At 54.6% G+C, this 24,127-nt stretch overlaps 2 protein-coding genes across 3 annotated transcripts in view; one reads left to right on the top strand and one right to left on the bottom strand.

The window, feature by feature from the left end:
• Positions 1-10,694, top strand: part of ATP2A1 (ATPase sarcoplasmic/endoplasmic reticulum Ca2+ transporting 1) — a 15,194-nt gene extending 4,500 nt beyond the window's left edge. The window contains exons 6-23 of one of the 2 annotated variants that reach the window (XM_055341236.1): positions 814-894; positions 1,747-1,832; positions 1,988-2,285; positions 2,454-2,620; positions 4,338-4,426; positions 4,700-4,802; positions 5,006-5,137; positions 6,446-6,568; positions 6,697-6,915; positions 7,630-7,965; positions 8,124-8,344; positions 8,457-8,659; positions 8,846-8,931; positions 9,024-9,157; positions 9,282-9,399; positions 9,564-9,681; positions 9,931-9,975; positions 10,405-10,694. In XM_055341236.1, coding sequence (XP_055197211.1) covers positions 814-894; positions 1,747-1,832; positions 1,988-2,285; positions 2,454-2,620; positions 4,338-4,426; positions 4,700-4,802; positions 5,006-5,137; positions 6,446-6,568; positions 6,697-6,915; positions 7,630-7,965; positions 8,124-8,344; positions 8,457-8,659; positions 8,846-8,931; positions 9,024-9,157; positions 9,282-9,399; positions 9,564-9,681; positions 9,931-9,935 — 2,519 coding nt within the window. In that variant the 3' untranslated portion in view covers positions 9,936-9,975; positions 10,405-10,694. The remainder of the gene's footprint in view (positions 1-813; positions 895-1,746; positions 1,833-1,987; positions 2,286-2,453; positions 2,621-4,337; positions 4,427-4,699; positions 4,803-5,005; positions 5,138-6,445; positions 6,569-6,696; positions 6,916-7,629; positions 7,966-8,123; positions 8,345-8,456; positions 8,660-8,845; positions 8,932-9,023; positions 9,158-9,281; positions 9,400-9,563; positions 9,682-9,930; positions 9,976-10,404) is intronic. The other variant, XM_055341235.1, reaches the window with a different exon arrangement.
• On the bottom strand, positions 10,648-24,127 carry RABEP2 (rabaptin, RAB GTPase binding effector protein 2). The gene is made up of 13 exons (XM_055341241.1): positions 23,515-24,127; positions 22,842-23,048; positions 18,054-18,211; positions 15,721-15,831; positions 15,287-15,634; positions 14,941-15,036; positions 14,757-14,855; positions 13,473-13,628; positions 12,559-12,736; positions 12,425-12,436; positions 12,272-12,327; positions 11,917-12,033; positions 10,648-11,306 (listed from the first exon to the last, which is right to left on the bottom strand). The coding sequence occupies exons 1-13, from the start codon at positions 23,573-23,575 to the stop codon at positions 11,205-11,207; spliced, it is 1,701 nt and encodes a 566-aa protein (XP_055197216.1). The 5' UTR covers positions 23,576-24,127; the 3' UTR covers positions 10,648-11,204.

The raw sequence follows: 24,127 nt of genomic DNA, 5'->3' as shown, positions 1-24,127 counted from the left end.
CCGGTGCATCTCCTGTGCTCTGCCCCCACTCTGGCTCTGCTCCCTCCTGCCCTGCCGTTCCTTGTTCCCTGCAGACCTCCCCTTCTCTCCGTCCTGCCCATCTCCCCGGCTCACTCACTCGCTGTGGCTTCCTGCCTTCCTTCAGGTGCACACGGGGCCTGGCAGGGGTCTGACAGGTGGTTTTCACCAGGCTCTGCTGGACCTGCACCCTCTGCCCCAGTGCCTCCCCTCTCCTTCTGCTTCTGCCCTTCTTACCCTTTCTTTTGCTCTGCCTTCTGTCCTACTGGACACTGCTTTTCTCGATTCTCATAACTTCTCCTGTTTCTTCCTGTGTCTTCCTGTCCCCCTCCTGCCCCCGTCTGTGATTCCACGACCTACTCTCCCCCTCCAGGCGTGTCTTTCAAATTCAGTCTCCTTTCATTCTTTTCTTGCTCTTCTCTCTCCATCTTTCTCTCTCTTGTTTCCCTCTTGGTTTTGCTTCTCATTACACAACTGGATGGTTCCTAATTTTCCCTTCAGCCATTCAGCGTACGTTTATTGAGCACATGCTGTGTGCCAGGCAGTGCGCAGGGCCCCAGGGTTTAGGGAGGGGGAGAGAAAGCAACGAGGGGGCAGTTGGAATAAGTGCTGAGAGGGGGATGCTTGCTGGAGCTACAGGAGCCCATGCCAAGGGCCTGACTCAAGCCCATGACGGGCAGCCAACCCTGGTGACCTGAGGACGAGGTGAGGTTGTCAGACAGAGGTTGGGCTTTAATTGGGAAGGAAGAAAACTGCTTTCTCAACTGACTTGACTCTTGTTTACTCTCTCCACAGTGGGGGACAAAGTCCCTGCAGATATCCGCATCCTATCCATCAAGTCCACCACCCTCCGGGTGGACCAGTCCATCCTGACAGGTCTGGTGGGCCGGGGGTGGGAGGATGCTTCAAGGGGGTGTGGGGATGAAGTGGGGAGCTGAGTGCCACACAAGGATGAAACTCTAGGTGGATAAAAAGGAATAGCCAGCCACATGGCCCACTCCTGGCTCTGTAGCAACAGTGATGTCAGCATGGCTCAGCTTCATTCATCATGGCAAGCCTGAAACAAAAGGGGTCATGGGAGAGGGTGGAACATTTGTGCCCATTCTCCACATGGTCATCGACCCCATCCTTCCCCATGGACATTCAGACACCCAGAGAACTGTCCTGTTGCTTCAAAAGCCCCCAAGTGAGGAACCATAGATTCTAGGACAGGATGGAGGGTCTGGATGCACTTAAAACCACAGCTGCTTCTGCTTATCTGCTAGGAGAGAGAGGGTGAAGAGCCAGCGAGCGTTCCCTGTGGTCCAAAAAGGCAAGGCTGGACCGGTGTGGGGCAGCTGCCTGAGCCCCTGCCCAATGTAGGGAAGGAGGCAGCTCTGCCCTTGACCCCACCTCTTCACATATGTCAGCTTCTTTGACTTTCACCAAGACCTGGTTCTGGAGGCTATATAGTATCGTCCCCATTTTACAGAGACCAGAGGTTAAGTGATCCCAAATTATAAAGCTTTTAAGTGGTCAGGCTGAGGCTCAGGTCAAGGTCTTTTTACTGTAAGTAAAAATATGGATTTCCTATCTGCCTCCAGTGGCTTTTCCAGTGTTCAGCCTTCCTCCAGGACTGCAGTTTGGTCCTTACCAGGCTCTGTCCTGCCAAGCAGGGCGAGTTAGGGGTGGGAAGGATGGGAGGAGGACATGATGTCATCTGGAAACCTCTTGGCTCCTTCCCCACAGGCGAGTCCGTGTCCGTCATCAAACACACAGACCCCGTCCCTGACCCCCGAGCTGTCAACCAGGATAAGAAGAACATGCTTTTCTCGGTGAGCCATGCAGGGCCAGCTGTCATGCGCTCGAGCCAGAGGCCCTGGTGTGGGAGAGACGTGGCAGTGCGAGGAGAGATGAGCCCTGCCATCAGGAGGGTGCCGAGTGAGGGCTGCCTCTCGCCTGAGTCCTTGCCTCTTGCTTGCCCTCTCAGGGTACCAACATTGCTGCTGGCAAGGCCTTGGGCATCGTGGCCACCACTGGTGTGAGCACCGAGATCGGGAAGATCCGAGACCAAATGGCAGCCACAGAACAGGATAAGACCCCTCTGCAGCAGAAGCTCGATGAGTTTGGGGAGCAACTTTCCAAGGTCATCTCCCTTATCTGTGTGGCCGTCTGGCTCATCAACATCGGCCACTTCAATGACCCCGTCCACGGAGGCTCCTGGATCCGTGGGGCCATCTACTACTTTAAAATTGCTGTGGCCTTGGCTGTGGCCGCAATCCCAGAAGGTACGGCAAGCTCTCTTTCATCTCCCACTGGCTAATCTGACCTGCAAAGGCCCCTTTTGCAAGCAGGGTAACATTTTCAAGTTCCAGGGATCAGGACTCAATTTCCTTGGGGGGCTGTGGTCCTCCCCCATCACTGACCCCTCACTCCTTCTCCTTCCTCCCCCACAGGCCTTCCTGCAGTCATTACCACCTGTCTGGCCCTGGGCACCCGGCGGATGGCAAAGAAAAATGCCATCGTGAGGAGCTTGCCCTCTGTAGAGACTCTGGGCTGCACTTCTGTCATCTGTTCTGACAAGACGGGCACCCTCACCACCAACCAGATGTCTGTCTGCAAGGTCAGGGGAAGTGTGGGAGACTCCCACTCCAAAAACTGCCTTTGAGGGGAAATAAGCCCTCCAAAAATGGGGTTAGCACTTCATCACTGGCAGCTTCTGCTTCTGGCCAGGGAAATAAATGTACAGAGGGCAGGTATATATTGCCACCCTGCCAGATGTGAAAAAGATGACCGGGGTCCCCCGCCCCCTGCCCTCAGAATGGCCCTCCATGGCAGGATCTGGGGAGTCTGGCCACAGTAATCTTTAATAGCATTTCCTAAACCAGGGCTCTTAATCTTTCCTGAGCCTCAGACTCAAGCAGTCTGGACCTCTTCTCAATATAATAGTTTAAATGTATAAAATAAAATACACAGGATTCTGTTTTTAAAAATGCATTGACTTACAGAGGAAACCAGTGATTGAGATACAGTTATCAAAGTATTTTAAAAACAAATTTGTGATGTGGTCACACTTATGCTTCTGCACGAATGCATTCGGTAGCAGACCTAGTGGTGGGTCTGAGCAATTTTGAGGGCTTTACAACAGTGCAGTGTGATAGGAAGGGATCTGTGATCGTATGGGTGGTAAAGTTATGGGTTTTGCTAATATCGATGTGATCCACTGTGATTGGAAGGAAATGCTCATGTCAGAGAGAAAATAAGAAATTTCTTTCTTTCTTTCTTTCTTTCTTTCTTTCTTTCTTTCTTTCTTTCTTTCTTTCTTTCTTTCTTTTCTTTCTTTCTTTCTTTCTTTCTTTCTTTCTTTCTTTCTTTCTTTTCTTCTTTCTTCCTGTCTTCCTTCCTTCTTTCCTTTTCTTTCTTTTTTTTTTAATTTTTATTTATTTATGATAGAGAGAGGCAGAGACATAGGCAGAGGGAGAAGCAGACTCCCTGCAGGGAGCCCAATGTGAGACTTGATCCCAGGACCTTGATCCCAGGACCCCGGGATCACAACCTGAGCCAAAGGCAGATGCTCAACCACTGAGCCACCCAGGTGTCCCTCTTGGAACCTGTCTTAAGCCCTATCCGCCCCCCCCCCCCCCCCACTGGCTACAGTTTGGGATGGGCTGCTTCTCTCTGGGACCTTCCAAAGCGCAGGCTTCAAAGCCAGACCTCAGGCTTCTGCAACCGGTTCCTAAAAATGAATTGATTGCCCTCATTTGAAAGTCAAGAGATTTCACAGGAAAATAACCTGAATTTCTGGCTCTTCCTGCAAAACTGGAAGATCCTGGCCATGAGTGGCTAGAGCTATAGCTGGGCCACATGCTCTTGTGTACCTTATTGCTCACACCTACTTTTACCAACTCATCTAAAGGAGCCTCCAGTGTGGCCTTCAGAAACTAATGACTTCTGTTTTGAAGCCATTAACACTGAACAAGAAGGGCAGCTCTGGTGGCCAGCGGTTTAGTGCCGCCTTCAGCCTGGGGTGTGATCCTGGAGACCCGTGATCAAGTCCCATGTTGGGCCCCCTGCATGGAGCCTGCTTCTCCCTCTGCCTGTGTCTCTGCCTCTCTCTCTGTGTCTCTCATGAATAAATAAGTAAAATCTTAAAAACAAAAAAACACTGAACAAGGAGAATGACAGTCAGGGGGTGGCGGGAGAAGGGAGGCAGGTGGTGGGGAGCCTTGGTTAGTCTACAAGGGTGATTGGGAGAGGGACAGGATGCCAGCCTCTCCTCTGTACCAACTGTCAGGGATGGTGACAACCAGACATGTGTGCTCATATCCTTCTCCCTGCAGATGTTTATCATTGACAAGGTGGACGGAAACCTCTGTGTCCTGAACGAGTTCTCTATCACTGGTTCCACTTATGCTCCAGAAGGAGAGGTGTAAGTGCCCCGAAGCCCTTTCCTCAGCTCCTTGTGCCTCCACTAGACTCATGCACACCCCACTTTCCCGAGGGCCTCCCTCTCGTTTTATCTTCCTTCCTCTCTCCTCTTCCTTCACCGACCTTGTTCTCTCCCCCCCCCCACCCTGATTATTCTCCATGCCGGTTGCCACATCCCTGACTGTCCCTCACGCTTTCCCCAAGTCCTCTCTGCATCTCGGTCTCTATTCTCTACCTGTCTCTTTTCCTTCCTTCCTCCCTGCCCTGCTACCAGCTTGAAGAATGATAAGCCAGTCCGGTCAGGGCAGTATGATGGGCTGGTGGAGCTGGCCACCATTTGTGCCCTCTGCAATGATTCCGCCTTGGACTTCAATGAGGTAACTTCTTCATTCCTGATGCAGCCCCTCTGTCCTCTTCCAGCTGGCCAAGGCCACATGGGAGGGAGACACCTTGTACTGAGTCCTCTTCTGGGTGGAAGGGGGAAGGAGTGGCTGGCCCCCTTCCCGTTCTAGGGGGAAGGTGGAAGCAAGGGGCCGGGAGCACAGGGCACTTACTTCCTCTTCCCCCTCTGTCCTCCCAGACCAAAGGTGTTTATGAGAAGGTGGGTGAGGCCACCGAGACCGCACTCACCACCCTGGTGGAGAAGATGAATGTATTCAACACTGACGTGAGAAGCCTCTCAAAGGTGGAGAGGGCCAATGCCTGCAACTCGGTGAGTGTGGGTGCTCCTTTCCACAGGGTCCCTCTTTGCCCTGTGTCGCATTGCACAGGCAAGGACCAGAGAAACTCAGGGGAGCAGAGGCCCCCAGTCCAGCCAGGAAGGGCCTCGGGCCCCAAGCTGGGACGCCACTGGCAGAGGCAGGACCTCTTGCCCGTGGACGGATGTGCCGTCTGCCGCCTAGCTGTAGCCTCCCTGGATGACACTTCTCCCGTTGTGTCCCTAGCTGGAAGTGGTGGCACTGGGCACAGAAATCACGAGCCACCCATCACAGTGCTTCCCCTTGTCCAGATGAACAAACCCATTCTGCTCCTCTCTAGGATGCTACTGTTAATATTTACTGAATGTGTATATTGAGCTCCTCTTGTATATTATGTTCTTCATATAGCTCATTCTTTTGTTTTCTTTTTTTACATATGTAAGATGCTCATTGCTGCCTAATATGACAAGATTAATGAAAACGATCTAAATATCAGTAGAGAGTACGTGTAAGAAATTTACAAATGAGAATATAAATGTCAACTTCTATTTATTGTTACTTTTGTTCGTGTTTTTTTTTTAATTTTTATTTATTTATGATAGTCACACAGAGAGAGAGAGAGAGAGAGGCAGAGACACAGGCAGAGGGAGAAGCAGGCTCCATGCACCGGGAGCCTGATGTGGGATTCGATCCGGGGTCTCCAGGATCATGCCCTGGGCCAAAGGCAGGCGCTAAACCGCTGCGCCACCCAGGGATCCCTTTTGTTCATGTTTTATTTTGAAACACCTCTGACACATTTGATGAAAAAAGGATCTCATTCATTTTTGGGGAGTGCTTATTACTGCATGCCAGGCACTTGGGCTGCATTGTCTGATAACCGTCTCTAGGAGCTCTCATATAGTTCTTCCAATTTAAATTAATAAATAAAAGTAAAAACTCACTTCTTCAGCTGCACTAGCCATATTTTCCATATTGAATAACCGTGCTTAATTACATCCTACCGGGCAGCTCAGAGTACAGAACATTCCTGCCAACCCTGAAAGTTCTGCTAGACGGTGCCATATTGTGCCATCCTGTTTCTGTTGCGCTTTAAACTGGACACTAAGAAAGTGGCAGCATCAGTCTTAAAGTTCTCTCCATTTGTGCTACAGGCACCAGTCTAAGCTTCAGTCTGAGACTCAGCTTGGGGTCTGCTCTGACCCCCAGATCATCTTTGGCTGTGTTTTACGGGGTCTGGGACTCTGCCCTTCTAGCACAGCATCATCATTCTCAGCCTACCAATTTCACATCTGGCCTCTCCCTCTCTGTCTCCTCTTTTCCAGGTGATCCGCCAGCTAATGAAGAAGGAATTTACCCTGGAGTTCTCCCGGGACAGAAAGTCCATGTCTGTCTATTGCTCCCCAGCCAAATCCCGGGCTGCTGTGGGCAATAAGATGTTTGTTAAGGTCAGAAATCAGAATGGGCCTCAGTCCCCTTCTTCTTCCTAATCTCAGAGCCCTCTCCTATCCCTGCTCCCTGTCACTGTGGCCCAGAAAAAAGACCGTAGTCTCTGAAAGCTCTCTTGGTCTCCTAGGGCGCCCCTGAGGGGGTCATTGACCGCTGTAACTATGTGCGAGTTGGCACCACTCGAGTGCCGATGACGGGGCCGGTGAAGGACAAGATCCTGTCGGTGATCAAGGAGTGGGGCACTGGCCGGGACACACTGCGCTGCCTGGCCCTGGCCACCCGGGACACCCCCCCAAAGCGAGAGGAGATGATTCTGGACGACTCTTCCAGGTTCATGGAATACGAGGTGAGCAGCGAGGGGCCTCCCATTGCCTCAGAATCATCTGCCGCCCCCCTGCTCCACCCATGTCATTCCTATTGCGTCACGGGCCCTGGAGTCCCAGGAAAGGACTTAGAATCTGGAAAGAGTGTCAAGAATCATCTAGTCCAAGGCTGCTCTGCCTGTGGTCGTGGACTTGTCCCGGATGAGGTGAGGCACTTGTAGCCAGAACAGAGACCCAGGTGGTAGCTGGCCATTCTTGGTTCTGCTACATGTTTCCGTAGTGAGACACCCCTGAGATGAGAAGCGGGGCATAGACCTGCATTCTGGTGCCAGCACCATATCTTATGGTGGACAGGCTTTCCAAATAGCACCAAAGTCCACCACTTCCTTTTCTAGATGGGACCCAGTGGCCCGGCAGGTAGCCTGGATTTGCTCAGGGTTATAGGCCAAGGTAGTGGCCCCACTGAAAGCAGAAATCACTGCTCTAACTCCCAGCTCCAGTTCTTTCCTTGAAATACAGGCGGTCGCTATCTACTCTGGGCCTGGCAGCGCCAGACCTGCAGGCACGCATGTGAACACGGAGTGTCTCCTGCCCCTGGTCTTATGGGACCCCGCTGAGATGTGCACACCAGGCCAGGGGCAGCTTTCTCCCCATCTCCACCCCCAACCCCCTGAGCTTCCTCCCTGGCTTACTTCCAAGTCCTTCCCTGACCCCGTCACTCTCTGCTGTCTCCTCAGACGGACCTGACATTCGTTGGTGTGGTAGGCATGCTGGATCCACCACGAAAGGAAGTCACCGGCTCTATTCAGCTCTGCCGGGATGCCGGAATCCGCGTCATCATGATCACTGGCGACAACAAGGGCACAGCCATTGCCATCTGCCGGCGGATCGGCATCTTTGGGGAGAATGAGGAGGTGGCGGACCGAGCCTACACAGGCCGGGAGTTCGACGACCTGCCCCTGGCAGAGCAGCGGGAGGCCTGCCGTCGTGCCTGCTGCTTCGCCCGCGTGGAGCCATCCCACAAGTCAAAGATTGTGGAGTACCTGCAGTCCTACGATGAAATCACAGCCATGGTGAGCGGACAGAGGGGCTGCGTGGCTGTGGGGTAAGGGGCAGTCTCTGCCCAGAGCCCCTTGATGGGAGGGTCTCAGGAGCAGGGGGGCAGGGGGATCAACTCCCAATGAGGGGTAAGTGCAAGAGTCCACGCTCCACCTTCTCGTTCTGCCCTCAGACAGGTGATGGAGTCAATGACGCCCCTGCCCTGAAGAAGGCTGAGATCGGCATTGCCATGGGATCTGGCACCGCCGTGGCCAAGACTGCTTCTGAGATGGTGCTGGCCGATGACAACTTCTCCACCATCGTGGCTGCGGTGGAGGAGGGCCGTGCCATCTACAACAACATGAAGCAGTTCATCCGCTACCTCATCTCCTCCAATGTGGGCGAGGTGGTCTGGTGAGCAGCCAGGGCAGGCCCCTGCAGGAACCCAGGGCCGGTGGGTGGGGGTGGGGGCCGGTGACCACAGGGCCAGGGCCAGGCCAGACATGTGACCACCTCTTTCTGGCAGCATCTTCCTGACCGCTGCCCTGGGGCTGCCTGAGGCCCTGATCCCTGTGCAGCTGCTGTGGGTGAACTTGGTGACTGACGGGCTCCCGGCCACGGCCCTGGGCTTCAACCCACCAGACCTAGACATCATGGACCGCCCCCCCCGGAGCCCCAAGGAGCCCCTCATCAGTGGCTGGCTCTTCTTCCGCTACATGGCAATTGGGGGTGAGCAGGATGGGAGCCCCACCCTTCCCAACCCTTGGGACTAGCCCCCCCTCTGGGATACCTGTTCCCCTAGCACAGACACCCCATGGGCCGTCTTCCTCAACAAGCTATTGATGGCCATGAGCCCTCTTGACAATTCCTGTCTTCCCAGCTGGGACCCCAAATTCCATCTTCTCTCTACCACAGGCTATGTGGGTGCAGCCACTGTGGGAGCTGCTGCCTGGTGGTTCATGTATGCAGATGACGGGCCTCATGTCACCTACAGCCAGCTGGTAGGGAGGACAGAGGAAGGAAAAGGGTGGGGAGCAGGAGGGAGGCATGGAGGCTTCTGTGGGATGCCACTTTCTCACTCCTCCCCCTGCAGACTCACTTCATGCAGTGCAATGAGGAAAACCCTAATTTTGAGGGCGTGGACTGTGAGATCTTTGAGGCCCCTGAGCCCATGACCATGGCCTTGTCCGTGCTGGTCACCATCGAAATGTGCAACGCTCTCAACAGGTTAGGCCTGCCCACCCACCCCGGCCGCCTTCCAGGGGCCTCTGTGTCCTCCCCCTTCCTTGCTCTGCTCACCACTACTTTCTTGTGCTGTCCCCCACCCTGGCCTCTGCCCGGCCCTTTGCAGCCTGTCTGAGAACCAGTCCCTCCTGCGGATGCCCCCCTGGGTAAACATCTGGCTACTGGGCTCCATCTGCCTCTCCATGTCCCTCCACTTTCTCATCCTCTACGTTGACCCTCTGCCGGTGAGCCTTCTCTGGGCCAGGGACCACTGTTCTGCACCCCACAGGGAGCCTCTGTGGGTGGGGACGCAGACAGAGGGAGGAAGGGTTGAGGGGGGTGGTGCCGGAACCCTGGCCCCCTCCCAGAGAGGAACACCAGTCCTCACCACCTCCACCTGCCCTTGCAGATGATCTTCAAGCTCCAGGCCCTGGACTTCACCCAGTGGCTTATGGTCCTCAAGATCTCATTTCCAGTCATTGGGCTTGATGAGATCCTCAAGTTCATTGCTCGGAACTACCTGGAGGGTAAGCCTCAGCCCTCCTCTGAGCCATGTTCGCCCCTGGCCCCCCACAGGCCCTCCCTCTGCGCTGCGAAGGTGCCCGCCCCCCTTCCTTTTCAGCAGGGTGCTCTGGCCCTGAGAGGACCAGCGTCCCTGCCCCGGGCCCCCACGTCCCTGCACCTTTGCAGGTGCCCACAGCCTCCTTAGCCTTTCTGGCCCTCCACGCCCGCCTCTGCCCTCCGTAACTCTGTCTCTCTGTCCTCTCTGGCCATAGGGTAACCCGTTTCCCCTTCCTCCATCTTTTTGAACCGTGTCACAGGTATCGCCCCCTTCTCGCCCTCGCCCCCAGCTGCTGTGCCCCCCGCGCGTCCTCCTCTCCCCCCCTCGGTGGCATCCGAGGTCACTTGCGCTCGCTGCTCCACCCGGAGCCGCTGCCGCCACTGCCACGCTTCCCAGTGGGTGGGCTGCTGCCCTCACCCTGTGCGGTCAGTGCCGCCCCGCCTCGGACGGCACGGTGCCTGCTGGGCTGCGCTGCGCTGCGCTGGCTGGGCGCTGAGCTGTCCGCTGCCTGGGCTGCAGTGCTGGGGAGGAGTGGGGTCTGGGACACAGGTGAGTGTGTGTGGGGGGGAGCTGCAGCAACCCTCCAGGTGAGTGTGCCAGGGGAGAGGGGACAGAGAGCCTGAGAGGGACGTTACCTCTCCCCTCCTGCCCCCCCTCACTCCACTTCATCCTCCCCTTTCTCCTTCAGATCCAGAAGATGAAAGAAGGAAGTAACCAGTCCTTTTGCCCCTTCTTCCCCACCCTGATAGTGATGCATCTTCAGCCAGAGCTGTGGCACAAACTACCATGTTCCCCTCCACTCCGACATTTTTCTGTTTATAAACATGATGGTCCCTTCCACTTTTGCACCCTCAACACCCCATCTTCCCTTCTGCTCTTGTAAAACCTCCCCTCCCCAACCCCGTGGGGCTTGCAGGGACAAGGTGACGGATTGAGCTGAGCTGCTTATTTATTGAAAATAAATGACAGAAAAGTCTGGTCTTGCCTCCGTGCGCATCTTGGGGCCTGGGTGGGGCCCTGGGGGGACAAGCATCTTAGTGTCATGCAGTCCAGAAAGCAGCTGCCTGTCCCAGGTGCACGTATGGAGGGACTGCTACCACAGGCCAGAGGCGCCCAGCCACCGCTTACAGCTTGGCTGTACCTCGGGAAGGGACAGTGCCATAACAGGCTGTTAGTCCGGCTGGGAGGGGGCCAGTGGCAAGAAGGTTGCGACCCAGGAGGCAGCATGGTAGCCAAAAGCCACAGGGTGAAGCCTGCACCTCTGGTGCCTGGAAGGGGCTGGGACTCCCACCCAGGTGTCATCCTCGGGAGCAGAAGGCCAGCCACCGCTGGGAGGAGGTGCTGCAGAGACAGGGCAGTGGAGGCCCCATCACCTCAAGCCCGGGCTTAGAGGGGATCAAGCCTCTATCCTGAGACCTGCAAAGCCCAGGCCTCTCAGTTCAGATGTGGGGAAAGGCAGTCTCCCCCAGGTGGGTGGGTCCTAGCCTCTCAGGTGTCCTGGATGTCCCTGACATCCCTCAGGGGCGCCTCATCCATGATACTGCGCACTTGCTCCAAATTTTCTGCCTGGCGGATCCGTTCCAGGCGCACCTGCAGGGTTCAGTGAGGGAGGAAGAGGGCCCTTGGTGGGTAAATGCAGCCCCCTCCCATCTGCCAGGCCTCTAATGAGGCAAGGGTCCCCACCTTCCCCAAGCCACGGTGAAACTGGGATTCAAGGGAAGAAATGGGTCCTAAGAAAGTGGCCTGACCAAGGGTGGGCAGGGCAGGTGGGGCTGACACAGGGAGTGTGGAGGGACTGCTGCCACAAGCCAGAGGCTCCCAGCCACCAGTCTCAGCTTGGTTGTGCCTCAGGAAGGCACGGCACCATAACAGGCTGTTAGTCCAGCTGGGAGGGGGGCAGCAGCAAGAAGCCTGGGACCCAGGAGGCAGCATGGCAGCCAAAGCCACAGGGTGAAGCCTGCACCTCTGGTACCCGGAAGGGGTTGGGACTCCCACCCAGGTGTCATCCTTGGGTGGGTCCGGGGCTTTACACATCCAACAGAGACCTGCACACAACAGTTTGTTTTGAACAAAGCTCAGAGGATAAAAGGATGCCAGCCTCAGGAGGAGGAAGAGGATTCCCCTGATTGGGGGACTGTTGTAGGACCTAGGATCAGCCACCTGGACCATGCCAGCCCAATGGAAAGGGGACACACCGTACCTGCAGGGCCTGAGACAGTCGGACGAAATCCCTCTGCACCTGTTCACTGGTCTCCAGCTCTGCCTGCAGCCGCAGCACCTTTGCCCTCTGTTCCGAGAGCAGGTCTGTGAGCTGGGCCTGGGGGGACAGGACACAGGGGTGGGGCCTTGTGCCACATGGGAGGGGGTGCAGCCGGAGACACAGGAGGTCTGGATGGGGGAGCCCCTTCCACACCATCCCTGGCTCTGACCTCTTCTGTGAGGCCAGAGCCCCACCCGGCCTCCTGGAGACAGAAAGGACAAACGGGCCCACTGAGGGTCCCCACACTGCAGTCCCTCCCGCCGTCACAGAGTCTGGCTCCAGAGCCCAGCCTCACCTTGCTCTGTTCCTGCTGGACCCGCTCCATCTCCGTCCTCAGGCTGCACAGGGAGGCTGGGAAGTCAGGCAGGAGCCAGCTGTCAGGCCCACGCCCTCTGTCCCTCCCTCCCTCCCATTCCGCCCCACCCGGCAGGGCTCTGGCGGTACTCACCCTCTAACACCTCTGTGTGGAGAGAAAGAGAGAGAGGTCAAAGCTCCTCCTCACACAGGCTCCTCCCTCTCCCCTCCTGGCAAGCCCAGGTGCTCCCCTGTGGGGGAGGTCAGCCTCCGTTCCTCCTCCCTTACCTGTCTCCTCCCGCTGCACCCTCAGCTGCCCCTCCAGGCTGGCCCTGGCTGCCGTCTCCTCCTCTAGCGCCTCCCGGAGTGTCACGATCTCAATCCGGAGCCGCTCGGCCTCGTGCTCCCGGGCCTGCTGCTGGGCCCGTGCCTCCTGCCTTGTGTGGTGCACCAGCTGCTGCAGGTCCTGGAGGGGAGCCACCATCCCAAGGGTGGGGGAGAGGAGGAGGGGAGGGAGGGAGGAAACTTAAAAGGGAAACCACCAAAGTGCTCAACACAAGGAGTGGGGACGTCCAGAGATGGCCACCTGGAGGACGAGCCCAGGCCCCGGTGCCGGTGCCCAGTGACAGTCCCGCCCAGTTCCCTAGAGCAGGATGCCCCTTTGTCATGCTCAGGACACAAAGGTCAAAAAAAAAAAAAAAAGAACACAAAGGTCAGTTTGTGTTTGGGCAGCTGTGCAGGTGTGAAAACAACACCAAGAAAGAGCAAGGCAATGGCAGAGGTCAGGACAGCAGACACAGAACCAAGGACCGCAGGGGTGCATGTCAGGAGGCAGACGTGGTGGTTCTCAGGGTGGGCAAGGGTTCTAATGAACTCAGTCAAGGATGACAGTTTCTTATAAACCAAGACAACGATCAACTCCATTTTGTGGATCTCACTTAAAAATAACTAACCAACCAAATCACTGCTTCTCTGTGTCACACATTCTGCTAACTCATCTTCTCTTCACACCAAGGCTGGGAAGGGGGTACAGTCCCATTTTTCAGATGAGTCGAGTGAGTCGGTCAAGGTGACACAGCTAATACACAGCGGCCCGGGGTGAGTCCCTGAGTCCCACAGTCCCAGGCCAATGCCTTTCTGTGTGTGGAGGGAAGGGGCCAGAGGAGTGGCCCTTGGGTCCTCAGCACCCACACTCTGCTTACCGGCACCGAGCTGGGCAGCGAGTTCTCATGGCCCTCATCCTGCTCCAGACCCCAGGGGGCTGAGGACGGCGGCTGCTCAGCCCGGAGTCCTTGGTTTTCCTCAGTCAGCTTCTTCACCTTGTGGCTCAGGCACTTGTGTGAGGTGGCCAGCTCTGCCTGGGGATGGACAGTCAGTAGGATGGGATGATGGGGACCAGCTGTCACCAGTGCCCCGTGAGGCCAAACCCTGAACCCTCCTCCCGATACCGCTGAGGGCCAGAAAGCCCTTGCCCTCTGCTGAGAAAGGAAGGATCATACTCTATTAAGTACCTTTGACCACCAAGCTCTTTTTTTTTTTAAGTAAACTCCATGCCAGTGTGGGGCTCGAACTCACGACACTGAGATCAAGAGTTGCGTACCCCACCGACTAGCCAGCCAGGCGCCCCTGACCCGCAAGCTCTTTTTTTTTTTTAATTTTTATTTATTTACGATAGTCACAGAGAGACAGAGAGAGAGAGAGAGAGGCAGAGACACAGGCAGAGGGAGAAGCAGGCTCCATGCACCGGGAGCCCGACGTGGGATTCGATCCTGGGTCTCCAGGATCGCGCCCTGGGCCAAAGGCAGGCGCTAAACCGCTGCGCCACCCAGAGATCCCCCGCAAGCTCTTTATGCATGCTCCCCGATGGCCTGGAGGTCACAAGTGGCAGGCCACTCCGAGTGTTTTATTTGTTCCATGTGTTTTTTGTTGTTTTTTTTTTTTAAAGATGAAATTAGTTATCAACTTTAAAAACTGGGAGACAATACAGAAGTACCCAGGTTTCTGGCTTCTGTTGACAAATCAGAAAGTGTGTTGGCATCGGGCTCACATTCCCACGTGGCTCCCATCACAGAGCCGAGGGACAGCAGAGCCCTTTGCGAGCCTCCCGGCTTCCGCACTGCTCCTTCCAGTCTACACCTGGCCTGACTCCGGGCTTGGGGCACATTTGATTTTGCAAGCCTCACTCATGACTCTGCAAGCGCAAGCGAGGTCCTGCCATCTCTATTTCAAGGAGGCAAGGCAGAGGCTCTGAACTCGTGGGATCAGCTCAAGATCACAGAGCTGGTATGTGGTGGGCCCCCTAGAACTCCTGCTCCAACCACAGTGCCTGGTGTTTGGAAACATTTTATGCACTGGGCACCAAACTCCAGGGTGCAGCTGGAGTGGCTGGAGGCGGGCGGGGCAGGACAGGTGCCTTGACCTTCCTGGAGGCCCCTCTCAGCCAATTCCCGTCACACACTCCGGTCCCTCATGCCCCGGCCTCTCACCATCTGTAGCTGAACCCGCTCCTGGGCCTGGCTCACAGTCCCCTGCAGGGTCCGCAGCAGCTGCTCTGAGTTCTGGACCTGGGCCAGGAGTACTTGCATCTGTGGGTAGGAAGCAAGGGTGAGGTAGGGGCCAGGAGGCAAGCAGCCAGGGACCCTGCTGGGACGGTGGCAGAGCGGGCCCCACCTGCTTGGCGCAGTCTTCATTGCTCCGTCTCAGGCCCTCCTGCAGTTCGTCCCGCTCCTGGCTCATGCTCTCCAGGTCCTTCTGCAGCTGCCGCCCCTGCCACGGATGCCAGCCTCAGTCTCAGCCTCCAAGCGGAGGCCTGCACTCCTCACTGGGCCCCTTGGGGCTGCTTCTGCATCACAGGGGCTAGGCGGGGGTGGGGGCACAGCTTCCAACTGGCCCCCCTGCTTCTGTGGCCTGAGCCCTGGTTCTAGCTCTGGGTGTGGATGCAGCAGGTGCTCAGTGAGCATCCGGGGAAGAGGAGGATGTGTGCCCCTGGGTGGGCTGCTCCGCCCCCTCCACTCACCTCTGTTTGCAGCTGCTCCCACTGGGTGTCGGGCACGAGCTGGTAACCAGGAGGGGGCAGGTAGATGCCCTCGGGGACCAGGGTGCCCGTGGACACCAGAGAGGCTGTCTCCTCCTGCTCGGGGCTCAGGCCCTGGCGGCTGCGGGGCAGGGAGGTGCTGCTGGCCCCACCGCCGAGGGAAAAGGAAGAGATGGAGGCACTGTCATCACAGTTGTGGGCGAAGGCTTCAGCCGCTGCACCGCCGTCTCCACTCAGCTCCTCGAGAGGCTCCAGCGGGGGCGATGGGTCCCGGGACAGAGTCAGCAACTCCGTGGAGCCGTGCAAGGAAGGGGGGTGCCGGGGACGTCTCTAGGGGAAGGATCAGGGAGGAGGCTGGGGGGCCAGGGTCCTGCAGTGCCCCCTCTTCCCGCCGTACCCCCTGGCCGCCCCCTCACCTGGATCTCTTGAATCAGTTCCTCTGCCCTGAGCAGTTTTGCCTTCAGCTCCTCAATCTCTTGCTCCATAGGCAGCACAATCTCCCGAAGCTTCTCCGAGTCCTCATGGGCCTGGAAGAAGGGGGTTAGATGGTAGCAGGCCCCCCCCATCTCTAGACAACTGGACCCCTCAGGTCTATGCCGAGCCTTCTCTCTAAGCATGTCAACCCTTCTAATCCTCCCAAGGAGGTGCTGTCCATCCCCATTTTAAAGATAAGAACACAGAGGCTCTGAGAACTTACACGACTTGCCCAGGTCCCACAGGAGGCAAAGGGGCTGAAGTCATGACCATCTGCCTGGTGCCCATTCACTCATCATCCTTTCCTTCCCCACCATTCTTTTTCACTTGTATTTTTTATCACAGGCGCTTACATTTGTAGTTGAACACATGCCCTAAATTCTACACCACCATCTACATTTTTCAGCTTCCCTGTAACTAAGCATAGTCACATGACTCATTTCCAGCTAATGAAATGTTAATGCAAACTTCCAGGACAACTCCTTCAAGGGACAGGGTGTGCTTTTCTTTACTCCTCCTCCTCTTTGATGCTTAGACTGTGGACATGATGGCTGGCACTCCAGCAGTCATCTTGGACTGTGAGGCAATAAGCTACCCATGGCAATACAGTAACATAATGGAAACCTGTGTTCCTGATGACTTGTTAAGCTAACATCATTCCTGGAATGTCTATCTGTGGATTTTAAGAAAAATAAACTTCTATCTTATTTAAGCTACCGTTGATTTGGGTTTTCAAATCTCATCCTAACTGATATGTCCTTTACTCCCATCACCCCCGCATTGCTGGCCATTTCTTTTTGGTCTGTTTTCAGGTTTGGGATCCTGGTGAACTTGCAAAGCCAATGGCCTCTGGCCATCTCTACCTGGATGTCACACAGGCTCCTCTATTCAAGTACAGCCAAGCACTTACAACGCTGTTTATCCCCCTATGGGCATCAGATCACCTGCCCAGCTGTCCAAGCCTGAAATCTGCCAGTCACCCAACCTCTTCTGATCCATGCCATTTCTACCTCTTGAATCACTCAAACACCTGTCTCAAGGAAGCTCAGTTTAACCCTCCAAATCCCTTCTGTGAAAAGTTGCAACAGCAGGGTAAGCCTGAATGGCCCAAATAAAACACTTCTGGTCCCGTCCGAAGTCCTGGAATACACGCTCTGCGGATGCCCGTGCACTGGGCGGACATGGCCGATGCAGGAGATGGGTGGGGACTGACTGCCCGAACCTACGCCTGCTGTCCTTCTGCTCGCTGCACTAGGCTACTGCTCGGCAGGGCCCTCTCCCTCACCCACCGTGGAAGTGCTCCCTAGCATCACTGGCAATGCAAGCAGCAGCCTCTGCTGGGAAGCCGTGGGTTGCAAGCCTCCTTTCTCAGGCTCCTATTTGGATCTTTGTGTTTCTATCCAGGCCATCTTCCCGAGCCTCTGCTTCCTCCTGGCTTCCTCCTGCATGAAATGAGGTAAGCACCTACACTACCTCACAGGGCTGCTCTGAGGATCAAATGAGGTAATGATGTGAACTTGTTTTGAAAGACTGAAGTCTGGGAAATCAGTTCCCTACCACGTCAAGGGGACACCGATGATAAAGGCGGTGATAAGCCACAGAGATTAAGAACAAGATTTTTAGAACCAGACTGCCTAGATTTTTAAATTCCTACTCTGCAGGCCACCTGGGTGGCTCATTGGTTGAGCATTTGCCTTTGGCTCAGGTAGTGATTCCAGGGTCCTGGGATCGAGTTCTGCAATGGGTTCCCCATAGAGAACCTGCTTCTCCCTCTGGCTATGTCTCTGCCTCTCTCTGTGTCTCTCATGAATAAACAAAATCTTTAAAAAAAATTAAAAAACAACAAAAAAATAAATCCCTCCTCTGCATTTTATATGTATAACCTGGGAGATTTACTGAACTTCTCTGAACCTTGCCTTAGTCATCTGTGAAATGGGCCAATGAGGAAAGCTTGGAGACAGATCTGTCAAGCACTGTTCTCAGGGCCTGATGCACAAGTGCCGTCATTAAGTGTCAGGTCCCTCCCCCTTACGTGATCTCCTTCATTTTGGAAGCAAACAAATCGAGCCATCCTGCCAAGAAGCAGTAAAGCCAGGACCTTGCCCAGTACAGAGTCAGTATGTGACACACGTGGAATTATTACTGGGTGCCCTGCTCCCCACCATCTGGGAATGGGACTCCAACAATCCCTCTGCCTCGTGGTCACCTTGGCTGCTTCAACATCTTTCCAAATCCTGGGGAGTGTGTGTGTGTGTGTGGGGGGAGTCACCCTAACCTTTTCCATCTGCTTCTCCAAGGAGTCCAGGGGGTGAGCCCGGGACAGCAGCTGCTTCAGGCGCCCCAGCTCCCGATCCTTCTCCTCACAGTCCTGCTGCTGTTGCTGCCGCTCCTGCTTCAGGGAAGTGATCTGAGCTTCATAGCTGCTGATGGAGTCTGGAGAGGTGGGGAGGGCAGAGGAGAAAGGGTCAGCGCCCTGGCTCTACCTGTGGGTGACGATGGGGGGGGGCTCTTTATCCCCATCGCTCTCTGCGAGGCCGTTTATCAGAGTGACGGAGGCCATGGGCTTTGTGGAGAGATGGCCCTGGGCCATCGGCGTCCTCAGCTGCGAAACGAGGACACTAACGAGTACCCCACCAGCTTGTTGGCAAATGAGATGACATCTGGAAGGTGTTCAGCCCTCCTCCTGGTACACAATAAATGAGGAAGATATGATCTCTATTCTCATTGCTATGTACCAGTAACGAGCAACCTCCAATAACAGTAGTGAATTTTTACTCTGGGCCAGACTCTGAGCTGGGTTCCGGAAACAGAGAAATGAATCAAACACAAAGGCTGACACCAGAAACCCACATTCTGATGGGGAAGGCAGCTGTGGGAACAGCTACAGAGGAGCATGATATACAGCTCCAAGAGGACCATTCTCGGGCTTGTGGGTCTCAGAGGAGGAGCTCTCCAGTCTGCTTGCCTGGCCAGGAGAGGACACCGGCAGGCAGTGGAGGAGACAAGAGACAGACTAAGTCACAGGACCAGCCTGAGAAAAGGCTCAGTGGGGAAGTGGATGGTGTATCTGGGGCAGGCTGGGCATGCTACAAGAGTTAGAGTGAAGGTGCCTGAGGAGAGATGCCAGAAAGGGGGGACAGGGTGGTAGTGGATGGCTCCCGAGGAGCCATACCAAGGAGTTTGGAATTTGTCCTACAGGTTAGTGGGAGGTGGAGGTGATGCTGGGTGGCACAGGGCCACTTTTTTTAAAGATATTTTTTTGAGAGAGAGTACGCACGTGTGAGTGGCAGGGGCAGAAGGAGAGAGAGAATCTTAAGCAAGCTCCACTCCCAGCATAGAGCCTAGTGCAGAGCCCAATGTAGGGCTCAACTCGAGACTTGACTTCACGCCCATGAGAGAATGACCTGAGACGAAATCAAGGGTCAGACACTTAACTGACTAAGCCACCCAGGCGCCCCCTAAAGTTTCTTTTTTTAAGTCATCGCTCCAACCAATGTGGGGCTCAAATTTACAATCCCAAGATCAAGAGTCCCATGCTCTACCGACTGAGCCAGCCAGGCGCCCCACCACTTTTTATTTGCATAATTATTTATTTTAACATGTACTAACATTTGAAGTAAAGATTCTCTTTCCAGACTACCTGGGTTCAATCTTCTGCTTTCTAGTTGTATGACCTGGGACAAGTTATTTAACCTCTCTGGGCCTCAAAGCATCCCCTGCAAAATGGAAACAGATACTAATTCCTACCTCATGGAGATTGTTATGCAGATTAAATACTCATAAAGTGGTGTCCCTGGCTGCCTTAGTCAGAAGATCATGCAACTCTTGATCTCAGGGTTGTGAGTTTGAGTCCTAGGTTGGATATAGAGATTACTTAAGTAAATAAAATTTATTTATTTATTTTTTTTAAATTTTACTTATTTATTCATGAGAGACACAGAGAGAGAGAGGCAAGACATAGACAGAGGGAGAAGCAGGCTCCTCACTGGGAGCCCAATGTGGAACTCTATCCCTGGACCTGGGATCACACCCTGAGCCAAAGGCAAATGCTCAACCATTAAGCCACCCAGTCGTCCCAAATAAATAAAATTCATTCATTCATTCATTCATTCATTTATTTAAAGATTTTATTTATTCATTTGAGAGGTACAGAGATAGCAACAGAGATAGAGAGAGAGAACATGACCAGGGAGGAGAGGGAGAAGCAGGCTCCCCGCTGAGCAGGGAGCCTGATGCGGGGCTTGATCCCAGGACCCTGAGATCATAACCTGAGCTGACGGTAGACACTTAACCGATTGAACCACTCAGGTACCCCCAAATAAATAAAATTTAAATAGAGAGTCATAAAGTATTTAACTCAGAGCCTGGCACATAGTAAGTGCTCAACAAATGTTAACTATTGGGGTACCTGGGTAGCACAGTCAGTTGAGCATCCAACTCTTGGTATCAGCTGAGGTCGTGATCTCTGGGTTGTGAGATCAAGCCCCAAGTGGGGCTTCCTGCTCAGTGGGGCGTCTGCATCTTCCTCTCCCTCTGTGCTCGCTCTTGTCTCACTTTCTCTCAAATAAATAAATAAAATCTTAAAATAAAACAAATAAATGTTGACTTTTATTATTATTATGACTACAGGTATGCTGCATTTTTCGAAAGTTCACATTACACCACTTCACTTTTACAAAAATCCTATATTAGTACCTGTTTTTACTAACTAAAAGAAACCAAAGAGGATTTTCAGTTTTGCAAAAAAATGGCAAAAGGTGAAAATGGTGGTTAGTGCTTGTTTTGCAGGGAGCCCTCAGAGGCAGTGCGTACCCCGAGCAGCCACAGTGGCACTGCCACGCCCCTTGCCAGGGCACTACACTCAGCCTCTCAGCATCATGGCCTTGAACTGTGTGAGCATCTTGATTTATTTTATGCATTCATGAGCAAAATGGGTCGTAAAGTATCAGAAAAGGGTGGTAAAGCATCAGAAAAATCGTAAAGTATCAGGGGTTATTTTTTAGATCTGGGAATACTCAAAAAATTTTCATAAATTTTCATAAATTTCATAATTTACCATAAATTAGTGATAATTGTGCCTTCACCTTCATTTTACACGCTATTTTGGTTTAGAAAATTTTCATAGGAATGCTTGAATTTTGGATAGTGGGGGAAACCGGCATTATTATCATTTAGGACACAGCTTCTCTCATACGGACAGGAAGTTTCTTTTCTTCATCATTATTTTTTTAAGTTTATTTATTTAAGTAATCTCTACACCCAACATGGGGCTTCAACTCATAACCCTGAGATCAAAAGTTGCATATTCCTACCAACTGAGCCAGCTAGGTGCCCCAAACTTTTTCTTTTTCTTTCTTTCTAGATTTTATTTATTTATTTGAGAAAGAGAAAGAGAGAGAAATTCATTTATTATGAATAAATAAATAAATTAAAAATCTTTAAAAAAATTAAAATAAAGGGATCCCTGGGTGGCGCAGCAGTTTGGCGCCTGCCTTTGGCCCAGGGCGCGATCCTGGAGACCCGGGATCGAATCCCACGTTGGGCTCCCGGTGCATGGAGCCTGCTTCTCCCTCTGCCTGTGTCTCTGCCTCTCTCTCTCTCTCTCTCTCTGTGTGACTATCATAAATAAATAAAAATTTTAAAAAAAATTAAAATAAAATAAATGTGAGGGGTGGAGAGGGGAGAGAGAATCCCTTTTTTTTTTTTTTTTTTTAAGATTTCATTTATCTATTCATGAGAGATACACAGAGAGAGGCAGAGACACAGAGGCAGAGGGAAGAGCAGGCTCCATGCAGGGAGCCCAACGTGGGACTCGATCCCAGGTCTCCAGGATCATGCCCTGGGCCGAAGGCAGGGGCTAAACCACTGAGCCACCCGGGAATCCTGGGGAGAGAGAATCTTTTTTTTTTTTTAATTTTTATTTATTTATGATAGTCACACAGAGAGAGAGAAAGAGGCAGAGACACAGGCAGAGGGAGAAGCAGGCTCCATGCACCGGGAGCCCGATGTGAGACTCGATCCCGGGTCTCCAGGATCACGCTCTGGGCCAAAGGCAGGCACCAAACCGCTGCGCCACCCAGGGGTCCCCCAGGGAGAGAGAATCTTAAGCAGACTCCGTACTCAGCACAGAGCCTGACGTGGGACTCAATATCGCCACCCTGAGATCATGGCCTGAGCTGAAATCAAGAGCCAGAGGCTTAACCAACTGAGCCACCCAGCACTCCCAAAAAATGGGTCTAATTTAAAGAATAAATAGTAAGTAGATAATAGAGTAAGTTGTATGAGGAGATAACCATGGTGCACAGATGGTATGTGGATGCCTGCAGTGTGGGAAATACAGACCCAGAGAAGTCTGGAGCCAGCAGTGGTTGTGAGAAAAGGAAATGACATGATGAGATGGGAATTTTAGGAACTTTACTGTGGAAGCCAATGTCAAGGCCAGACTATGGGGCCAGACCTGTGAGAAGGCTGGGGGCACGCTCCAGGGGAGTTATCCAGAACCTCACTTCAGCAGGGGCCACGGAAACAGAGGAGTGGGAGAGGGCTGGAAGCAATTTCAGAGACTAGACCAGAAGGGGGAAATAACAGCATTGGCTAGCGGGGGGGAATCTGGGGTATCTGGAGCTGGTGCAGCTCAAGGACAGAATGGAAGGGAGGACAGAAAGTCTGAATATGTGTGGGGCAGTACAAATGTACGAGTGCTTGTGGAAGGAAGGAAACCAGAGGGTTAGACTCACAGAGATGGGGCCCAGGGCTGAGTCTGAAACCCAGAGGCTTACATGAGGCTGGTTCCAGGAACTGAAAACTTGCCCATCTTTCAGGGTTGATCAGTCATCAGTGAGGGACCAGAAATGACACCAGTCAAGGGAACAGGTAGGAGCTCAGAACTAAACTTAGTTGGAACCCAACAGAGCTGCTTCTAGCAGGGGCAGCACCTCTATGCAAATCAGAAAAGGACACCCCTTCCTCTGGGCCCTGAGGCCTGCCTCATGCTAGGCAGCCCCACTAACCTACCCCACAGCACATCTGTGCCCTCTGATCCCCTCTTATGGGGCTGCCTCACCTTTCAGGATGGCCTGCAGCGAAGCCACCTCCTCTTGGCACTGCCGCTGCACTGCAGCCACGGCCTCGGCCTTCGTGCTCTCGCTCACCTCCGCCACAGCCTTCATGGTCTCCATTTCTGCCAGGGCGCCTGCCAGCTCAGCCCGCAGCCGGCTGAGCTCTGACTCGGTTTCAACCTCTGCCCCGTCTTGGGGTTGGGGGTCCAGGGCTGCGGAGGACAAGGATCAACCTTTTTCCCCATCACTCCCAGGTTCCCCTGTACCCCCAGACTCTCAAATCTATAAGTACTGCAACCTAGCGCTTGCGGCCACGGTCCTCCCACCCCCACCTGGCCCCGCCCCGCTCACCTGGCCCCGCCTCCTTCTCACCTCGCTCTGCCACGTGCTGCTTGGAGCCCCGCCTTCCCCCTCCGCCCACCTCTTTTCCCAGACGAGACCCCGCCCTTCCAATGGCCCCGCCCCCTCCCCCACGGTGCCGCCTCTCACCTGCCGAGGGCCCCCTCGACGGCCGGGCCACGCCCCCTCCTCGGTGGCCGCAGGCCCCGCCCCCTCCACCAGACGGCGTGGCCCCGCCCCTTTCCCCAGTCTCCCCTCACCCCCCCATCCGCCCGCTCCGAGCTCGGCCCCGCCTCCGGCTCCACCGCCCCTCGCGTGCATGGACGCGCCCTCACGTACCGGCCCCCGGCCGCCGTGGCCAGCCATCCTCGCCCGCGGCCGCCGGCGCAGCCGCCGCCATCGCCTCCGCGCAAACGGCGGGTTCCAGCACTCCCCGGTGACGGCGCTCACCCCTTCCGGGTCTCCTCGGCTGTTTCCGGATCCGCTCGGCTGTTTCCGGATAGGCCCCGGGCTCGAGGCCCAGGCGGGAGTCGGGGCCCGATTGCCGAGCCCGGGCCGAAGATTTCCGAGTCGCAGCCCGAGCCCAGCCGCGGGCCCACGCCCCGCCCCGCCCCGCCTTCTTTCCTGGGCAGCGCTGTTCCAGAAGGACGCTTGTCCTTCAAACCCTCCAGAAGAAGTTCTTTCATCAAAGGCCTTCTGGCATTTCCGCGTGACCTTGGAGGGTCTGCTCAAGTTACACCTTCTCCGGGACGCCCGCCCGCCTCAGCCTAAAGGGGGTGAAGCTTCGCGGTCTCTCCCGAGCCCCGCAGCCAGCTCCTCGATGGTCCCCTGACCCCCTTCCGCCGGGGCCCGGCTCGCATGACAGCGAGTTGTGGCCGAGCCTGCCTGCACCTCTGCCCTGGTGGAGCGTCCCTCGGGGCAGGGCTGCGTCGGCTTCACTTTTCAGGGCGCA

This window comes from Nyctereutes procyonoides, unplaced genomic scaffold (assembly GCF_905146905.1).
Source record: "Nyctereutes procyonoides isolate TBG_1078 unplaced genomic scaffold, NYPRO_anot_genome, whole genome shotgun sequence".
Lineage (NCBI taxonomy): Eukaryota > Metazoa > Chordata > Mammalia > Carnivora > Canidae > Nyctereutes > Nyctereutes procyonoides.
This window is presented reverse-complemented; position numbering and strand designations above follow the sequence as displayed.